This window comes from Anas platyrhynchos, chromosome 10 (assembly GCF_047663525.1).
Source record: "Anas platyrhynchos isolate ZD024472 breed Pekin duck chromosome 10, IASCAAS_PekinDuck_T2T, whole genome shotgun sequence".
NCBI lineage: Eukaryota > Metazoa > Chordata > Aves > Anseriformes > Anatidae > Anas > Anas platyrhynchos.
Window position 1 is genome coordinate 6,912,973 of NC_092596.1, and position 18,975 is coordinate 6,931,947.

General features: G+C 41.8%; 1 protein-coding gene across 1 annotated transcript in view; it reads left to right on the top strand.

Moving 5' to 3' along the window:
- Positions 1-5,061, top strand: part of ABCB7 (ATP binding cassette subfamily B member 7) — a 42,781-nt gene extending 37,720 nt beyond the window's left edge. The window contains exon 16 of the mRNA XM_027464995.3: positions 1,009-5,061. Coding sequence (XP_027320796.3) covers positions 1,009-1,227 — 219 coding nt within the window. The 3' untranslated portion in view covers positions 1,228-5,061. The remainder of the gene's footprint in view (positions 1-1,008) is intronic.
- The last annotated feature ends 13,914 nt before the right edge of the window (positions 5,062-18,975 follow it).

An 18,975-nucleotide genomic window follows, 5' to 3' on the forward strand; every position in this document is an offset into this window, starting at 1 on the left:
CCACTTAGTTTTTAAATAAATTCTGCAGTTAATGTTGGTCAAGTGTATATTTGTTCATATTCCACCAGCACGACTAGTAATAAAAGTGACAAGACCCAATTTTGTTTCCCAGCATGTTCATCAGCAGCTGTCACAAGGAGGTAGATTTAATTGTAAATCAGAATTTGGAACTAATACAAAATCCATGTAGCTGTCTTTTCCCAAAAGAAAGAATAGCTGGAGAACGAATACATTATTTTAATTTGAAGTCAGCAAATGCAAATGTATCTCTTAAATTAAAAAGATGAGTGAGTCAGGTTTTTTGAACAGTAGTGCTGTTTCACTGTCTGTAGGATTTGAGTTCTCCTCCCCAGCTCTTCCTTCCTGTTTCCACCATGATAGTCAATAAAGCAGCTTTGCCCTTCAAAACAAAGAGCGCAGGTGAACTAACTGCTGGCTCAGTTTTCATGATGGCACTTACAATGACAGAAGTCACCGAGCACCCATCTAGAAGCACAATTTACATTATCTGTTTTTAGGATTTTATTTTAAATGCATTTTCTATATCTAGTACAAATCCCTCTTTGCATGCTCTTTTAGCTTCTCAATGTAGCTTAAGTATATTTCTTACCAAGCAGAGGCAAATATGTGTCTGGTTTGGTACATTCATGTGACTTTTGTGGTAGCAATTTAGCACGTTGCTCCTCTTAGGGTTCTGTGTTTATTTTAAATAGCACTTCCAGCTTAGGTAGTAAACTTTTCCATGTTGATGGGCTTTAAATCTTATCCAGGTGGACACAAGGCATCTATGCTCTTGTTTACTTATGTTTTAGAAGAATACAGCTCCTTGTTTTGCAACATAACATGCAATTCAGTGCACCACATATTCAGCTTTCCATTGCTGTCCCAAGCTTCTCCTAAGAATTGTTGTAATCCATACTGTGAAACTTTGGTCCATGTGTTGGCAGCATTCATATTCCTAAAGCTCTGGTGATACTGCTTACTGACTAAACTACCCTTCTTTTACAGGGTAAAGTTGTGGAACGTGGTAGACATGCAGAACTTCTTGCAAGTCCTAGCAGTCTCTATTATGAAATGTGGCACACGCAGAGCAGCAAAGTACTGAATAGTCGTAATGATCAAAACTGGGGAGAGAAAAGTAATCAGCTGTCCAAAGAGGAGGAAAGGAAGAAGCTACAAGAAGAAATTATCAATAGTGTGAAAGGCTGTGGAAACTGTTCGTGCTAAGTATGATCCTGGATTAATCTCTTATAGCAGGTTCCAATACACACAAGGTTACAGTGAAGCACAGCTCTTGTATTATTTTTTTTTTTAAGTCAACATTCAGAAACTTCCTGGGTCTTGCAGTTTTACAGTTTCTCAGAGGGACGTAATTTCAACCAAAGGAGTTTTAATTCTACATCTTTGCAAATCTCCGATCATCAGTGGCAATCTGCAAGAGCTGAGGTTTTTTTTTTTTCAAAAACTTTAAAGTTACTTCTCAAGTAAGAGTGTACTTTATGGCAATTTTTAGGCATTGGTAAATTCTCTTGGTAGTTGCTTTGAGATGGATTATTAAATTGTAAACAGACTTGTCCTTGATTTAGATTTTCTCATCATTATTGATTGATAAATGTCATGTTTTAATTGTAATTAGGCTAATTTGAGCTCAGTTGCTAGTGAGGAAGATGCAATTTAAATTCTGGAGTGGTGTTCTGGTTTAAAATTTTCTTCCATGTGAAGAAGAAGAAAAGCTTCAACAAAATATTGCAGGTTTCTAGTAGCAAGCTAAGTATTGGAATAACCCACCTCGCTCTTACAAAACACCTCTCATAACAGACTATCTGGAAATGTATTGGTATTCTTTTAAAAAGAACATGAATATTTTTAAGAGCTGGCAAAAACCTGGAATTGAAAAAATTTGGTACAACTTTACAGAAAATTTACAGAAAACATACGAAACATTTCATGTATATACTAAGAATCTGAAGCTTTTCCTTAATTAAAAAAAAAGTCCAAGTTCAGGATTCCTTATCTTCAACATCTGTTATAGTAGTCAAAGCAGAATGCAGTCACTTCTTTCTGTTTCAGTGATGGTCTTAGGGAGCAATTAAGATTCAATAAAAACTTCCATGAATTTCTATTATGTCATTAATGTGTGAGAAAATGACCTGGATAATATTGAAAGTGCAGCTGCAAGAATCTCCGGATTTCAATAGTCAAAATGTCTTCAGTGCCCAGAAACCTCAATCTTTGTGATTTGCAAGACACAATGGGATTGTATTTTTTTAGGCCTTATCTCTTCAAGGAGATTTACCATATCTATTTATCACTAGTTACTCTGGTATAATTCCCCATTTTGGAATTAAAAAATAAAAAGTCTTGGATGTTGAAAAGCAACTGTTTTGTTGTTTTTTTTTTTTTTTTTTTTTTTTTTTTTTTTTTTTTTCTGGGAAATTATACCAGTATAATTACACCCCTATAATTACACTAGTAAATCAGGTGCAAAATTTCTTAGATTGGGCACTAGCAAAGCACTGAATTTGGTGCTTCTGGAAACTTACTTCTGAATAGCATTTGTTCTTTTGTTATACTCTACTCTTCAATAAAATATAGGAACAGTAACGTAAAGGAACTAAAACCTTAATATTTTTTGCTACTCACTCATTTTCTTGCTATGACAGGTTTTTCCCCCCACCATTGTAATTAATCCCCAGTTAAAAATTACTTGAAAATTGTATCAAACACAGGGACTTTTATTTTCATCCTCTGAGTCCGCAAGCCTTGCTAATGTAGTGACAGTTCAGAATTCCTTTAGCTTACAGTCTTCCTTTTCTTTTTACTAATTAATTCTTTTTTATTTTTTAACAGCAGTATGGTTGATTATAAAGGTGCAGTTATCTCTGAACTGCCAGAAACAGTTAGCAAAAGGTTGATGCAAGTGTTGAGATGTCTCCCTTTCCTATATTGCGGCTAATAAAAAATAAAAATAGATTAAAAAAAAAACAAACCACACCCACAAAGAAAACATGTCATCTTACTCTGATCTCCCTCCACACCTCAAGAGCTAGCTTTTGGAATTAAATATTTTTTCTGCTGCTTCATACAGTGGATAATGTAGAAAGGCTGTAAATAGTATTTCAATTAAGAACATTATTTTTCCCTTTTGGCACAAGCTTTAGAAATGCCACAAGTCTGAAAAATAGAGGAAAAGTTGTTTTTTTCTTGATGAACAATTTCCCATATTGCAGGGCTTAGACATCCTACTAATTGTCTGAAGTTGATGCAGAAGCTAGCATTATCTTCTAAACAGTCTGAACCCAAAAGCCATTTTAATGCCATGCTTGATTGTGAAGGTAAGTTTTCAGGTTAACAAATGATTATACAAAGCTGATGTCTTTAATCACTGCGGATGGATTCTGCAAATGCCCCAAGAGTCTTGAGTATTACAGGTTTGGGTCAAAGACTGTTTTCAGATGGTAAATACGAGAAGCGGTCAAAGTTTAAACCTGTAAAAGGTTTGGTGTACCTGTAAGGCCATTACCTGTCTCTGCCATCATTTTTGGTGCCAATCCACATGCTGAAGCTTTGAGCAAACTGTATGACTGCTATTAATCCTTCACAAAGACATTTCCTTTAAAAAAAAAAAAAAAAAAAAGGGTAGTCACACAGTAGAGTATTTGTTTTAAAGAGTTAAGGTGAGGTTTTGAAGATGTCTAATAACTTGCTGTGTTGTGGAGCTCTTAGATAAACACTCTGGCTTCTTTGTTGCTTTGTCTGAGTGAATGGTTTTTTGTGCTTGTCCATCCGCTTCTTAGGCACAGGTTACCAAAATACGTTTTCCCATTATAAATTTAGCAGCAGCACACAAGAAATGGAAAACCAAAAAGGTTAATGATAGCAAAAGTTCCCCCAGTTACCTGTGCGATTTAAATGGTGAAACACTTCCTGTAAAAGCAGAACAAGGCAATGCGTAGCTGAAGAGTTGTAAATAAGCAAATGAGGCTCCTCTGCTGTCAGCAGCCTCACACAATTCTGTTGAATGGCTGCAGTGATAAAATACTGAGCGATGTGTTTAGCTTGTGAGCAGGCATCTTGGAGAAGTAGTAGCAATGCTTGGTGAGTCTTCTGTCTGCTAGAAGGTAAAACTTTATTTGTCTCAGACTTTTTGTTGTTTGTTTTGGAGTTCTTATGTACTGTGACTCCAAAAGGTCACCATTTTCAGCAGACATTTAAAACACAATGATGGGAGAGTCATGTCTTCGAGGGCTTGGTCACTGTAGTACATCAAGTCTTAAGATGGTATGTATGGCATCTCTTTATAAAGCCGTACAATTTTAGAGGAAAATGCTATATTTTGAACTCATTCTAATAACCTCAGTGAATTTTAGTAATTCTGCTTCTCTGTAGTCTGGAACACCACTTATTCTAAACAACAGCTTTTCATATTCTGGAAATTTCCCTGGACTTTTAGCTGGTCAATTTTCAAAAGTCAAATCATCTAGTACCATTATAAAACCCGTTCGCGTTTTTAGAGTGGAAAAAGCCATTCACTTTTTTTTCTGCTTTATTTATAAAGGAGATGTATTTGTGAAAAATAGACATAAAAAAGTGGCCGCTTCTTGCAGTATATAGTCAACTGTAAACTTAGAGAATTTAGTTTTAATTCCTATGCAAGATCTTTTAAGCATAGGAAACAACATGTTTTGCCTATTGTAACCTCTAGGTTAGCAAACTGCTTAGTTGGTGGAGAGGTTGATGGTGTTTTGGTTGTTACAAATGGAAGTTTATAACTTGCTACTTGCAGATGACCCCTCAGTTTATTCTCAGCAGTGCTGTTATATAGGTTAGTAGTTACCTAAATCTCTTAAAATTAAGGTTTTAAATTATGTGCAAACTTCTTTTCAGAATGGAAATGTAAAATATACATTGTACAGTAAGCTGATAATGTTCAAGAACAACGAGATAGCTTAAGATCATATTGTGTAAACAGCTTGATGGAAGACTTCTTACCCTGACTCCTCTTGTTCATCTGTGTACAGATAATTATTACTAAATAAAGGATTTATCTTTGTGAATAGATACGGGTGTCCTGTTAAAATGATTTTAATAACAGCTAAGGGAGTATGGCTTCTCCACCTAGCAAGGGGAGCTCTGAATTGACTTTTCTAGTGAAAGCAATTGTTTGCAATGTTTGGGAATGACAATGAAATCCCTAACAAATTACAGGGCTGTGTGTTAGCATAAGGCAGCCAAATTCCAGATGATCAATTAGAAAGGTAAGTTTGTGTAGTGCACACAGATTCTCTTCCCATCAACTTCTATCTCCTTAAATTTCAGTGTACTGAGCTGCAAAGCCATATGAAGAGCACTCACGTTAGATGCATCATGCTGATGAGAACGAAAATCTGTTGTTAAAAAGCTTGACTGTTTCTTACTTGAAAATGCTGTATTTTTATAAATGTGAACTGTTTTACCTCTTTAGCACTGAACCTGAGAACAATAGAAGTAGATCTGTTTGACGAATTTGCTTGAACCTTTTCTTGATGTGCCATTGGGTCTAGTTACTGACTGAAGATCATTTTGTGCAGCTGCAACGCGAGTTTCTCCTTATCAAATGAGAAGGCAAGATATAGTTTTTATTTACATGTGGTTTTGGTGGTTCTTCTCATGTACTGTGCACCATGTTGATCCGAGCCGCAGTAGCTGCTGGTCCTGCTGTCGTTCTGTTTCAAAGCTCCGGTCACCGAGCACTGCATGGTCTCACAAAGCACGCTGCGTGTCTGGAATGAAGGACGTGAGATCCAGGAGCAAGCTGCTGTTTTCAAGGATGACTGGATGAACTTCCAGCTGTTGTTTCTAAAGGTTCATTTGCTTTTCTTTAAATCTTTAGTGGTACTGTGCAGGAATACTCTATAAATGCTTACTGACAAAAATGTCATTAATTTTTGAGGAGGAAGAGCTATAATGGGAGTGTGTTTTTAATTCATGTATACATATAACTTCTATTTGTGCTAATTTGAGTTGCATGTGTGCATCAAGGAAAACAGTAATTACAAATCTAGCATTTTCCAATCTTCACATAAATTAGGAATCATTTTGAGGTTACCATGCTCATTTAACATCCCATCTGTGTTCCCACAATGGTTGCAGAAGTGACAATTTAATATTCTATCGATTATCCACTGTTTCCCAGTAAAACGTTTCCTGTGACGTGTTTTGGTTGGTCAAGCATCTAAACACTATTCCCTACCTTCCATCGTGACTTCTACTGGAAATTACAGTTTCGGCCAGCATGCAGGACAGGAAATCTGATGGCAGCCGGATGCATTTGTAACTGCATGCTGATGTGCTTGTCATATTTCTTGGAAGAAGCCAGAGCATCTTTCTGAAATAGTGATTAAAAGCTGTGTGAAGTGATTTGGCAGTACTCTGACACATGGTTGTCTTGTTAATGAAATTGTCAGCGGTGAAATTTTGGTTATCTGAGTGTCCTGTAGACCTGAGGTTTTAGAATTTGGATGCTACTTTAGTGCATAAACCCAATTTCTTCTTAAGAAAATCCTCAGATGCTTAGTGCCTGAAAAATATATATTAAATCCCTGTTATATGACTTTTGATCAGTTTCCACAGATGTTGAGACTAAACTCAGGGAAAAGACTGGAGCTTTATGCAGCTTGGAAGCCCAGCAGAAACTGAGAGATCCCTCTCGTCTCCCACCAGGACACTGCCAGAGCCCATCAGTGGTGCTTAAAGTAAGAAAGTTTTCTCTAGCTGGGCCTGGTTGGCCCTGGAAAGCAGTAGCCAAATGCCTGGAAGCATTGTTGTATGTTGCTGTGTACCTGAGGGGACGTATTGCTGCCTATCTTCTGGGGGATGTGTCAGGAGGGAGCCCAAAACACTGCTGTGTGCAGTCACAGAGTGCCTGTCTGCAGGGCCATCTGCTCAGCCCCACCACAACCCTCTGTACGTGCAGTATTGCTGCTCACACTGGCAAGCCACTGGTGTAACGTGGTTTGTGTGCATAATTCAACCTAGGACTTCTCCAAGCTGCTGTGTAAGTTCCCTACAACCTACAGCTGCGCTGGAGTCATGACCACAGGTGTTTGGTGTTTCAGCACAGGGTCTGTTTCTCAGATGAGAAGTGCTGGTTGTACTAAGCTGCACGGTAGTGGGGAAAAAAAAATAATTTAAAAATCATTTTTACTTGTGTCTCAGGGCAGAATTTAAAATAGCATCCCTGATGTTAAAAGACTAATGTGACTTCTCAGCTCCCCCACATTTCATTTCCAGTTTTCAGTGCTTTGTAGCCCTTCATAAAATTGTCAAGCGTTTATATCACACCAACTTAAAATGTGTCTTGTAAAGCTATCAGACTTATCCTGGAGAGTAGGGGGGGAAGAAGAGAATTTTTTCCCTTTCATTATGGAGAGGAAGAAACAGGCTGGAACACCATATATCAACTTGTGTTACATCCTTTGAATGCATTGTAAAGTGCTCTACAAGTGTCATCTGAGGATTTTACTGGCCTTGTGCAAGCCCCAATAAATGTTTTGAAACGTTGAGGTTGAAAAGAAAATATTTCATTTAAAAAAAAACTTTTCATTATTTTTATTAATGTATGCTCGTGTTTTTACACAGGGATGTAAAAAATCTTTATTTCTTCAGTGATTTGAAAAAGGTCCTGGCTTTTGAAGAAGGTTGAGCCTATTTACAATGAAAACCAGGGAATGCTTTCTGGTTTAAAAAAAAAAAAAAGCATTTGCAGAATTTGTAAAAGGTGATGAGGGGCAAGGGGTTGTTGATGCTGTTTAACTGTTACGTGGTTCAAGTAATCTAGGATACTTGGCAGGATACAAGGGAGGGGAAGGAGCACAAAACAAAAGTGTTTTAGGCTGGAGTTGTTGTATCTACCCTGTGCAAAGTTCACATGGGTTTATTTCAGAGCTTGTATGGGGATTGGGTGGGTAATGGGTTTTGGGTGTTTGGACCAGAAAAACACGCACCTGGTCAAGTCTTATGACAATCCTGCAGTCTCAGCTGGAAAGAAGTTCCAAGGAACAGCTTAATAAATGGTAGCAAGTTAAGCCAAACAACTAAAACCTAAGAAGTAATGTATTGCTACGAAGTCAGGAAGCTGCTGTATGAAGTAGGTGAATGTCAGGTGAACTTGTCCAGCTGTCCCAGAGGTTGCATGGTGGATGTCACAAACATCTGTAGTATTAACAAGAGAAATACCCTGGCAGAGTTTAGACTTTTAAATGGTTGAATTTGGGCTTCTATGCATCTGTGAAGTAGAAAGTGTGTGCATGTATCTGAGACTTGTTTAAGGTGGAGGCTGGGAAGAATTTTAAAAGATCAGGTGTTCCACAATACAATTCCACAATGCAATTTTTCAGGTTCCTGACATTTACTTTTGGGGGTGTGGAGGGCATCGGTTCACGGTCAGTGTTGTGCTGTGTGCGCACCGTAGGCGACCATCATGGAAGTTACTGAAAATGGCACTGGCCATAGCAGTGTCCCCTAAGTTTCTAGGGCAAAAATAAATGATGACCTGAAGTTGTACAGTGTGATGACTTTTTTTTTTTAATGCATGACAGTATTTGAATATAAATGGCACAGAAAGAAAAATTCAGGGGAGTAGTGGGGAGAACGACCTTTAAAATCAATCCCTTAACTGCAAGCTTTTAATGCTGGTCTTGGCCTCACCAAACAGTGGCTGCTTGCAGGAGTTTTTCTTGTAGCCTCTTCAAGCACCCAAATCAGTGCTTGATAGGACCCTGTGCTGCTGCTCTGCGCTGCTGCAAAGAGCACGCCTGGCTGTTGAACTGCATGTTTGGGTGCTGTGCCTTTGTCTCTGAGTTCATTTCCCCTCAGCCTTGTGCTTTCGTGCCAGTCCCCTGGAAATCTCCAGCCCGTCGAAGCCTTCCTGCACCAAATGCACAATTCTGAAACTTCACCTGCTGAATCACAGCGTGGGCAAGAGTTACCTGTCGCTAAAGAGGAGGATTCCAGTACGTGCCAGCAGCATGCAAAGCTGCACATTAGGATGTTTTTAAAAGCACCTGATTTTGCCTGAGCTGTGCTGCCAGCAGAATCAGCAGCTGGAATTTCCAATGGGTGTTAGGTTCTCAAATCACTAAATCTTTTGTAGCAAAACGTGGCTGTAGGTAAGACTTTGAAAGCTCCCCTTGTGCATCTCATGTCATAGCTTTACATGTGAGTTACCATAACTCGGTCAGACTTGGCTGGATGCTTCTGTGATGCAACAGCTCTCAGCCACAATCTGGAAAGCGTTTCTCTGCACTGCAGCTCGTAATGCTTGCCTTGAGCACCGTACACACTGGAGTGGTATGTTTAAAATATTTTATATCTTTTTGCAGATGTGTATGCAGATCACATGTAACACTCGACTCCGAATTCATACAGAAAAGGCCATCATGCCTCACCATCAAGCCTTGTGTACTAAATACAAACCCAGAGACCACAGTTAATGAAAGGAGGAACAAGAAACGACTGAAGGCAGACTGCAAAATTAAGAAGATTACCTAGTATAAATAGCATAAAAGTAATTTACAGCAAGTCAAAGGCAAATAAGGCTTGTTTGCTGTATTTCCCTTTTGTTCTCACTACTTCTCAATGGATGATCAGCTCTGGAAGCTGACAAAAAGTGTTTTATGTTGATTATTTTGTGGATTTTGTGTCCTTTTAATTTAAGGTCCCAAGCTTTCTCGCTGTTTAGTCTACTGGAAAGCAGTCCAGTTCTTGCAAATAAGTGTCCATGTGATTCTAATAAGTGTCTAGAAAAGCAAATCCTACAAGTGGCTGTGTTTTCAGTCTCAGGTATCCAAGTCTTGGTGGAAATCCATTCAGTGGAAATGCAAGCTCACCTCTAATAGCCATCTCTGATTTAGACCACAGCTGCTTTATTGGCCTTTGAGCTGTCCTGCGCAGATCCTGGTCTAACTAGCAAACCGTACAGACTTGCTTAGTCCTTAAATTCCACTGGATGCATCTCTTGAGTACTTTGCTCAAAGAAATGTTAAGGATTTTACTAAATCTGCCAATTTTAGCTGTTTGACAACTTTGAGTTTGGTCTGACAGCTCACATCATCAGTCAGAACGTGATGAGCAGAACAAGGGGCTGCAGTGCTCAATGGTGGCTTACGGGGAATCTTGTAATAACAATCAGCTAGAGAAAGTTGGAAAGCTGTGACAATCTGTAAACTGTGCGCGGCATCTGGTAAACGCTTGTTTTTTGTCCCTGTTGGCTGTAGTGAGATGCAGGCGGCTGTGGAAGTGGGGTGGCTGTGTCCCAGAGTGGGAGCAGAAAGTGGTCTTCTTGGCCCCATGTTGTCATTTGGGTGAATTTCTGTGTAAACGACCACAGCCCATTCTTAATGCTTGAGACAGATTAAAAAGTAGTTACTTAATAGATTATTTCTCTCTGACTGCAGGAGATAATGAGGTGAAAATAGTTAGCCAGTGAACTTTGCGGAGAACACAAGAGGAGAGGAACTTCATGGAGTCCTCGCAGTTGAGCGCTTTGACACGACCAGTGCTAACCAGTGCTATCTACATGGGGGGTGAAAGCAGGCTTAATGGCTTTATGGTTCAAAGCAACTTGGTGACGATTTAAAATGAAATGGGCAGTGTTAGAGATGTAAGCTCACAGGTGCATGTATGCCATCTCCATGTAGAAGGTCCTGAACTTGCAAGATGTGTAACTGTGGCCAATTAAGGAGAAGAGCTGTGACTTTCTACCAGGAAAGATTCCCTGCTAGATGAGTTTGTTATGCCCTGTGACTGAAGTATATGCTTCCTGGCAGCGGAACAAGGCTTCCTCTATGATTTATTTTGAAGGCAACATCAACTTGTTTTAATGCACACTTGTTCTAAAGTTGTCATTACTGAACCTGTTTGAAGAGCTGTTGGAGTAGCTGCACAGAAGCTGCAGCAAACAGTGATTTACCAGGTAGTGGCAATGTAGCCAACTAAATTCAGATGGTGCTCTTCTCTAAAATAGGTGCAAAAAAAGAACATGGCCTCAGAAAAAATGTGTACTTGCTGAATCATCCAACTGTTACCGCCAGAGCTTGTGAGTCAGAGATCATACAACAGAGGTGGGCAACAGCTATTGATAAAGATAGTGAATATGTGAAGGAAGCCCTTGGCGCTCTCTAAGCCTCTTGATGTTGTTTGACCAGATGTTCAGAATGCACAACAGGAAAAAAACTGTGATCAGCCATGTTGTGGCTGACTAATATCTCTTTACCCATTGACTAGCTGTCCATAAACACAGGAAATGAACTAATTATTTTAAAACAAAATCAGCCCAAGTGACTAAAAAAGTAAATCATTGAGCTTTCTGTTTTTTCCCCAAGAGCTTCTCCAGCAGTTTGTGGTTCTTTCCAAGGGCTCCATACCTTCTCAGCAGGCTGGGGTCAGACTGGGACAGAGCACCATTGATCCTATGGAATGAGTCACCTTGAAGCTGCTCTCTGGGGCAGATTGGCAAGTGATCTTTGTGGATCAGCATGCAGATGGCACTCTGATGTCATGGCCTGTTCCTAAAAGTGCCAGGAGTTCTATAGCTCCATAAGGATTAGGTGGCACATCTTAAAATGATTCCAGAGTGCTGCCAAGGTATGAGAAGGTTTATAATCCACAAACTAGCTACTGGGACTAGTTAGGGAAAAGCGTGATGAGAGCAGGGTGCTGTTACCTACACCTGGACTTTTCATCAGCCACAGACTGCAGTCTACATGCCCAGGGAGTGTGTACGTGAACCTTTCCAAGGTGACCTAGCACTTCTAGTGGAGTAGCCTCAAGTGCAAAGCCAACATCTGCAGCTGAGCTCTGTGTGTTTCCATGTTTTTGAAGAGGAGCAGGAAGGACTGAATGTGTATTTGCTCTATACGGCAGATGTCCAAACCTTTCTAAACGTTTAGTGTCTGTGGCCCTCAAAGTCTGGGTTATTACTGTTATCACAAAAGGTTCTATGAATAAAGGTTGGAAATTGAGACCTTGGTATAAAATCCTATAGATTAATTGCCTTGACTCCCTTTTGCCAGATGAGGTAAGGTTACTTCGCACAGGCAGTGCAATTACCTGCTGTACAAATGGGGAATGAAATTGCAACTTTGCACGTGATTTTCAGGAAGACACCCAAACTACAAGCTATCTAGCAGATCGACTGCCCTCCTTGTTGGAAGAAAAGCTTGCGTTGTTCTCTGGGGAAACAATAGATTTGAAGACATCCATCTTTTTAAATGTGGCCTTGCAAAGTGTCCTGTGAAAGAAGATGATCTACTAAGTGTTTACACTGGTTTCTGTAGCTTTCAATCTAATGGATAGAAATCTCATCAGCTGAGACCTCCTAGGGCTTTAGTGTGAAGCAAAAAATCAGACCAAATTGAAACAGAGACCAAGCTGAAAGCAGATACCGGGCTTAAATACAGGTTATGTGATGCGTTGGAGAATTAACTGAACTGTCCTATGCCGTTAGGACGGACTAATGACTGAAAAAGTCTTTTTCCCCCTTTTACTATTTTTATTTAAATTAGGTACAAGAAGTCAGCATACAAGCACCACATTCCTTAGAAGGGGAATGTGAATGTTACAGTGGAGACGGAGGAAAAGATCCTTTCCTGTTGCAGTCTGGGGCAGATTAGCAGCATACCTTCAATATTCCTTCTTAGAAGGTAAAAATAATAATAATTCCCTAAGAACTTGAGTTACAAAATAAAGCAAACAATTTTCACTATAAAAACATCCATTAATTTTAACTTTAGTCTTTATTTTGGGGGGAGATGATGAGGGTAACATAAAGCACACTTAATTTATGCTTACTGTTGTGGTTTTTTTTTGTTTTCAAAAGTAAATGTTTTACCTGGAGAAAGAAGCTAAATTGGTTTGTACAGGTGTAAGCCTTTCCTTTTATTAATATTAAAATAAATGGGGGATTCTTACTGAACTGCAGTTTGGTTTTTTAATCAGTCTTTGTTGGATTGGAAAGCATTTTTTTCTGTTAGGAGGCTGTATTTAAAAAAAAAAATCTTTAAAATAAATTAATAAAAATCTCTTGTGAAAATGCTGAAACTAAGTGGAATATTTCCAGAAAAATCAAGCATTATTATGATGTTTTTAAGTGTGTGTAAAATAATCCTGTCTTCCAAAAAGATGCTTAAAGTCATTTGGATAGAGTTGGCATCTGCCAGGGTAGAGTCACACATAAGATAACATGATTGACCATTTTTGGCATACGATGGTCTAAATTGGCTCATCTATTGGCTGTCAGTCGCTCCTGAATTGGAGCCAACTCTTTGTAGGCACGTTTCCATCTGGTTAAGTTTAGGACTCAAGCTGTTTATATATTAAAAAAAAAAAAAAAAAAAAAAAAAAAAAAAGTACCAATAACAGTCTCTGGAAAAAGGTTTTTGCTTATATTACTAATGTATTTCAAAACTATTTGGTTTTCCTTACTGGGCAAAATAACCTTACAAACGGTGAAAGAAGATGTGCTTACGTATTGTGTTAAGATGCTTGAAACACACAAATAAAATTGAAAGACGTGTAAATTTGATACATGCTTACAGAGTTGTATATATGCATCCATGTAGTTCTATAATGTGCTGTTCTTCCAAATTGGAAAAAACAGATTTTAAGTCTGTTAATATTTTAGCTGTGCGCATTAGGAAAGTAGGATGGATACATGCTGTCGCATTCTCATTGAGTCTTTCTAAGATTGGCCTTGCATTATTTTTATTCTGAATATTAGCCATCTGGCACTGTGTGCTGCAGTATTTAGTGCCACAAATAATAATGAAAAATATGGTAATATCTCATGATACTTTAACGTAAAAATATAAGACAGAGGGGTATAAAGCTCTGGGCGTATAATCTTAAAGCTGCCAAAGCATCTTGTTCCCTCTGCCCTTGTTTTCCATAAATGATTCCTTGATTGGAGACAGCAGCGGTAATACGCAAGTCACTGGTTAATGCATGCTAATGAAACTGCTGTTCTTGTAGTTCGCAGACTACAGTCCTGAAGAAAAATAAGCATGAAACCCACCAGGATTTATACCTTTCAGTTCAGGTAGATGTAGATGCATCCAAGACACGCAAGAAGAAGCTTTTCCAATTTAAATGTATTGGAGAGGACTCGATCTTTTACACATCACTCAAGTCCCGTATAAATGCTTGAATGTTTTAAAAAAATAAAGTTTTTCTTCCTGTCTCCCCACATCAAAATATAACGGGAGTTGCATATGCAGCAAAACTGCTGTTTGACTGTAGTTAAATTTCATAATTAGATGGGGCTTAAATGAGGTGAGAGCTAAGTTCAGTGATTCTCTAGGCTGATGCAAAGATGAGGTGCAAGGTGACTCGTGGAACTTAAGCCTTCAGTGTTTCAGGAAAACACTTGAAGGATGTTCAGGCTCAGAGGAAGGGAGCCTTTTCATGAATATTCATTTTAGAGAACACTTGCTGGAAAGATGAATTCACTGTTACAAGTTTCTCTTGGGTTGGATTTGCGGTTGTAGATGGGCCAAGCAGCAAGTGGGATGGCAAGACCTATGTGGCCATGTTGCACTGCTGCTCTGTCTGCAAGAAGAGCAACCGCTTTCATGAGCTCTGCTGCTAAGAATCCGTTCACTGCTGGAACATCCTCTGTACTTGAAGCAAGAGCGTGAAGTATAAGGTGCCTCCAGGCACAGGGAGCTTAATGTTTCCTAAAGAAATCAAATTATTTATTAGAATACTACAAGTGACAACTCCAACAGAAATGAACAGGACTTAACTTCTGTTTCCATGCAGCCCACCCCAAACAGAGACGACAGCATAACATGAAAGATGACAAGGCTAAATAAAATTTGAGTTTCCATCTGTTGGCAAAGAATTCTCGCCAGCTCTTTCAACTCCGCTGTGCTCATCCAGGATTTTTAGATGCGTGGCAGCTTGGCCAAAGCAGTGGCTAGGTTTGGCCTGTGGAATATCCAGGAGCATCTACTGCCTATCTGCAGTTCATTGGTCTAGCACACGTAGCAGAGGCGACCCGCATCATCTGGTTCGCTAGATTTACTGCCTCTGAGTAGATCAAATCCATTGTGAATCCCCAGCAAGTCTGCTTCTTTCCAGACGTGCTGGCACAAGGATCGATGCCTGAGCAGTAAGTTCAGTGAGCACAGGGCTTGGTGCACGAGCAGAAATTCTGTGCAGAAATCCAGGAGCTTTAAGCCAGAGGAGCCAACTTCTATCCACTATCTCTCGTGTTCGTCCATTCGTTCATCAGTGGCTGAAGGATGTAGGAGTGCAGAAGAGACTGGCTCCTGGTGGTGATGTGGAACTGGGGCTTTCAGCTTGGGGGCTATCCAAGAGGCAAATCGATCAACAGCTCTGCTGCTGCAGTCGGTTGTGCGGTCTCAAACTGTTGTTCAGTGTTATTGAGCGTTCAGAGTTATTCGCTCTTTCCTTCATCATTTTTTTTTTTTGGTATGTGTCCTGATCCTTTTGCCTTCTCCACATTTTTTTGTAACCAGTGTGCTTTTTTTTCTAGCTTTTTTTTTTTTTTTTGGTCTAGCCAGTGTGTTCTGGCTTACTGCAAATACACCAGACCATTCTTAAACCTTTTTTGTTGTTGCTGGGTTGTTTTTTTTTGTGGGATTTTTTTTTTTTTTTTCCTGCTAATACAGTAGCCTCCCCTAAAATGGCCAAGGTTGTTAGTCCTGCCAAGGAAATGAAAGAACACAGAGCCTTCTGTCTGCAGAGTACTCATCTTGGCCAAGGCACAAATGTATGCTTTTATTTCCTCCTGTTCAGAAGCCACCAATAATCAGGTGTTTGGCCACGGAAGCCTGGTAAGATAAATGTACAATTTGAACAAAGATTTCAAATTTAAAGTTGAAGTGTCAGGAGGGATGTGGGGGGATGGGGAGAAATGGGTGTGGACTAATTTGGGCCTATTAGAAGCAGTTTTAATGTTTTCCACCATGGGATATTTATCTGCTGGAACTTTCTGACTTGAATATGGATGTGTTTTTTAGCCTTGTGATGGGAGTTGCAATGAAGGGTCCCTTTCTAGGGGTGGAGAGGTTTAACTCATGGAACAAGGAACATAGCAAGGAATGGAGAAGACTGGACAGCTAATCTGGGACGCTCCTCACTTTCTTTCCACAGTTCTGCCAAGCACAGCAGAAATTTGCCTTGCCCAGAGAGGTCAACAACAGCCTTGAGTTTCTTTTTTCTCTCGGTGTTTCTGAAACGTTGCCAGTCAGGGCGAAGAGAAGGTACGGACTAAATAGCAACACATTTCTCCAGCTCCTCTTAGACAGCGCACTGGAAGGGGTCTGCAAAAAGACTGGGGAGTATTGGGGGAGCCTTTCTGCAACTGGTGGAGTTCATAACGAGAGAGACTGCTTAGGGTGGCATTTCAGAGGTGTTTGATAGAGCTCTAAGGCTTGCCAGGTGTGACAGTCAAGGAGAAATTTGTTATCTGGCGGTTCATAATCCCAGCTTTGTTCTTCAGGAATTGCTTCAGCCTCAGTAAGAGTGAATCACTGTTTGCAGGCTCAGAGTTGTTTCCCACAGCACAGTCAGGTTTGAATCACACATCAGGACCAGGGAAAGGAGGAGACAAGGTGACTCCCTTGCCTGCTTGAATCGAAGCCCCCCACTGCATGGAGTGCCTCCAGTTCCAATCGCTTTTCTGCTCGTAACGGCATAAAAATCATTCCTTCGTGCAGCAGTTTGTAGATGGAGGTCTGATGTTGTCTCCTCATCAGGCAGTTCCCTGGCTCCATCCCCAAAACAGAACTTTTTCAGATAATTTTCTCAGGATAACAGACCTCTCAGACACCTTGCTTTGTGGTGCTGGCAGCATTAGGGTCTGTCAGCTGTGGTGGGCACCGTGCAGCGCAGGGGGCCTCCACGTGGTTTGGGAAGCGCTGCGGTGTTAGGGCTGTCTCGCCCAGCACGAGTAGGTCTGGTGCAGCACGTCTTCTCCGCTCTGTTCGCACCCTCCCACGTTCTCTCCTTCCTTCCAGATCCCCACCAGGCGTGTGGGTCACCCACGGGGGAGAAGCTGTGGCTCTGTTGTGTGAATCCGGCCTGTTACCATAATCGGGGTTCTGCTATCGTGGACTCCTGCTTCCTAGGAGGGAGACAAGCAAGCGTTGGCTGAAGGCATACAGACGTGCCTGGGCACAAGGATTTTGTCTGAAGACAGCTGGGAGGATGGGACAGATGTAAATGTCTGATCTGCTCCGTCTTACAGGTTGTAGTGAATGATTGCGATGCACGTTGCGGCTGCACTGTATTGGGGAGGTCAGGAGAGCAATGAGGGTGTGCGGCAGGGCAGAGCGAGGCGGCGGATGGCATTGCAATCTCTCCTCGCTCAGGGTTGTGTTGATCTCTTCCTGCCAAGAGGAGTTTTCTTGGCACCTCGTTCTTAGACCTGCAAGTCTCTTATTTGACAGCCTGGAAATTTAATATCCACCGGCCGAGGTGGGTAGCTGCGCTTCCGTCAAGCCAGCGCACTTTGCAGGTGTTTGTGGCAGTACATAAAAGGATCACAGTGCACAGACTGTTAATTTTTAAGATTGCCCAAGATGCTGTGCAGAATTCTGTGCTGCTGATGGACGGATGTTGTGGTAGCTCTGTAAACGAAGTACCCTAAATGAGTAGCGTGCAGCAAACTAAAGACGTTATGCTGTGCCACAGCTACAAGGATAACCTTTAAGCAAGCCTTACGTTTGGAAGGAAGGAAGGCACTTAACTACCTGTTGTTGTCTTCTAAACTGGATCCAGGTGCAATGCTTGTTTAATTGAACGTCCTTCCATCTCCACAAAGGCTCTCCCCACCCTTGCCTCTAACCCTATACAGGCGGTTAGGTACTGCCGAGGGCTGTAGCGGCCGGTCCCCACGCACAGCATCGCTGAGCTCTCCTTCCCAAAGCCCTCAGGAGGAGCTGGCGGGTGCATGGCAGTGCCCCAGTGCTTCCAGCCACCCTCACCCTGGCACTGCGGGGTGCCTTTGGGGGCATTTCTGGAGGTAAGGGCTCCAGGTGTGGCTGAGGGCAAAGCCTGCCCTCAGCTCGGGGTATTTTGAAACGTGCCCAGCAGGTAATGAACACCATCCGAAGTGTGTTTGTTTTACTGAGTGCTGCCAGATGCACCGTCACTGTCTCACCTGACCCTAATTACTCACTTACATCACTTCAATCTTTCTGTCAAGAAAATAACACGGGGTGAAATTAAGTATGGTATTACAGGAGAGAGCAGAGCTGCAGGGGCCGACCTCTGCACCTTCCACAGCCCCGGGCTGCTGCTGGGAGGGGAGAGCCGTGGCTGTGAGTAGGACGGGATGGTGCTGCTGGGCTTAGGGCTCGCTCCCTGGCCCCAGCCCCATCGCTCACCTCCTCTCCAGCAGGGCACGGTGCTTTGAGTAGGGGCAGCAGGAACGAGCTGTGTTTGGATACAGAGCGTGGCACAGCTGCTAGCGAGGGACAAGAGGGGTTCATTGCTCGGTGTGGGGCTGTGTTAGGGTGGAGGTGCTGAGCGCTGCTGCTCCTTGCTGTGTGTGCCCCATCTCCTGGGGGCGAGGACTCCAGCGCTGGGTGTTTTAATCTGGGGACTCGCAGAGCGGCCGAGGTTGGAGGGGACCAGAGCAGGAGCAGCTGGAGCACGTCCCACAGGATCACATCCCACAGGATCACGTCCAGGTGATGCCGTGACTGAATCCTAAAGCAACTTTTTGGCCTGGTTCCCAGGTGGAAAAGCCGCATTTTGTGTACCCCACAGCTCCCTCCTTCCACCCCCAGCCCACCCGGCGGCCTCGCACCCCTCTCCCCTTCCCCTATTTCTCCCCCACCTTCCCCTGATAGACCCGGGGGGGGGCGAGGCTTCACCACCCCCCCCCAAACTTTCTCCCCCCTCACTGAGGGGGCGCCGCCGCCTTCCCCTCCCCGCCGGTCCCTCCCTCTCCTCCCTCTCCCT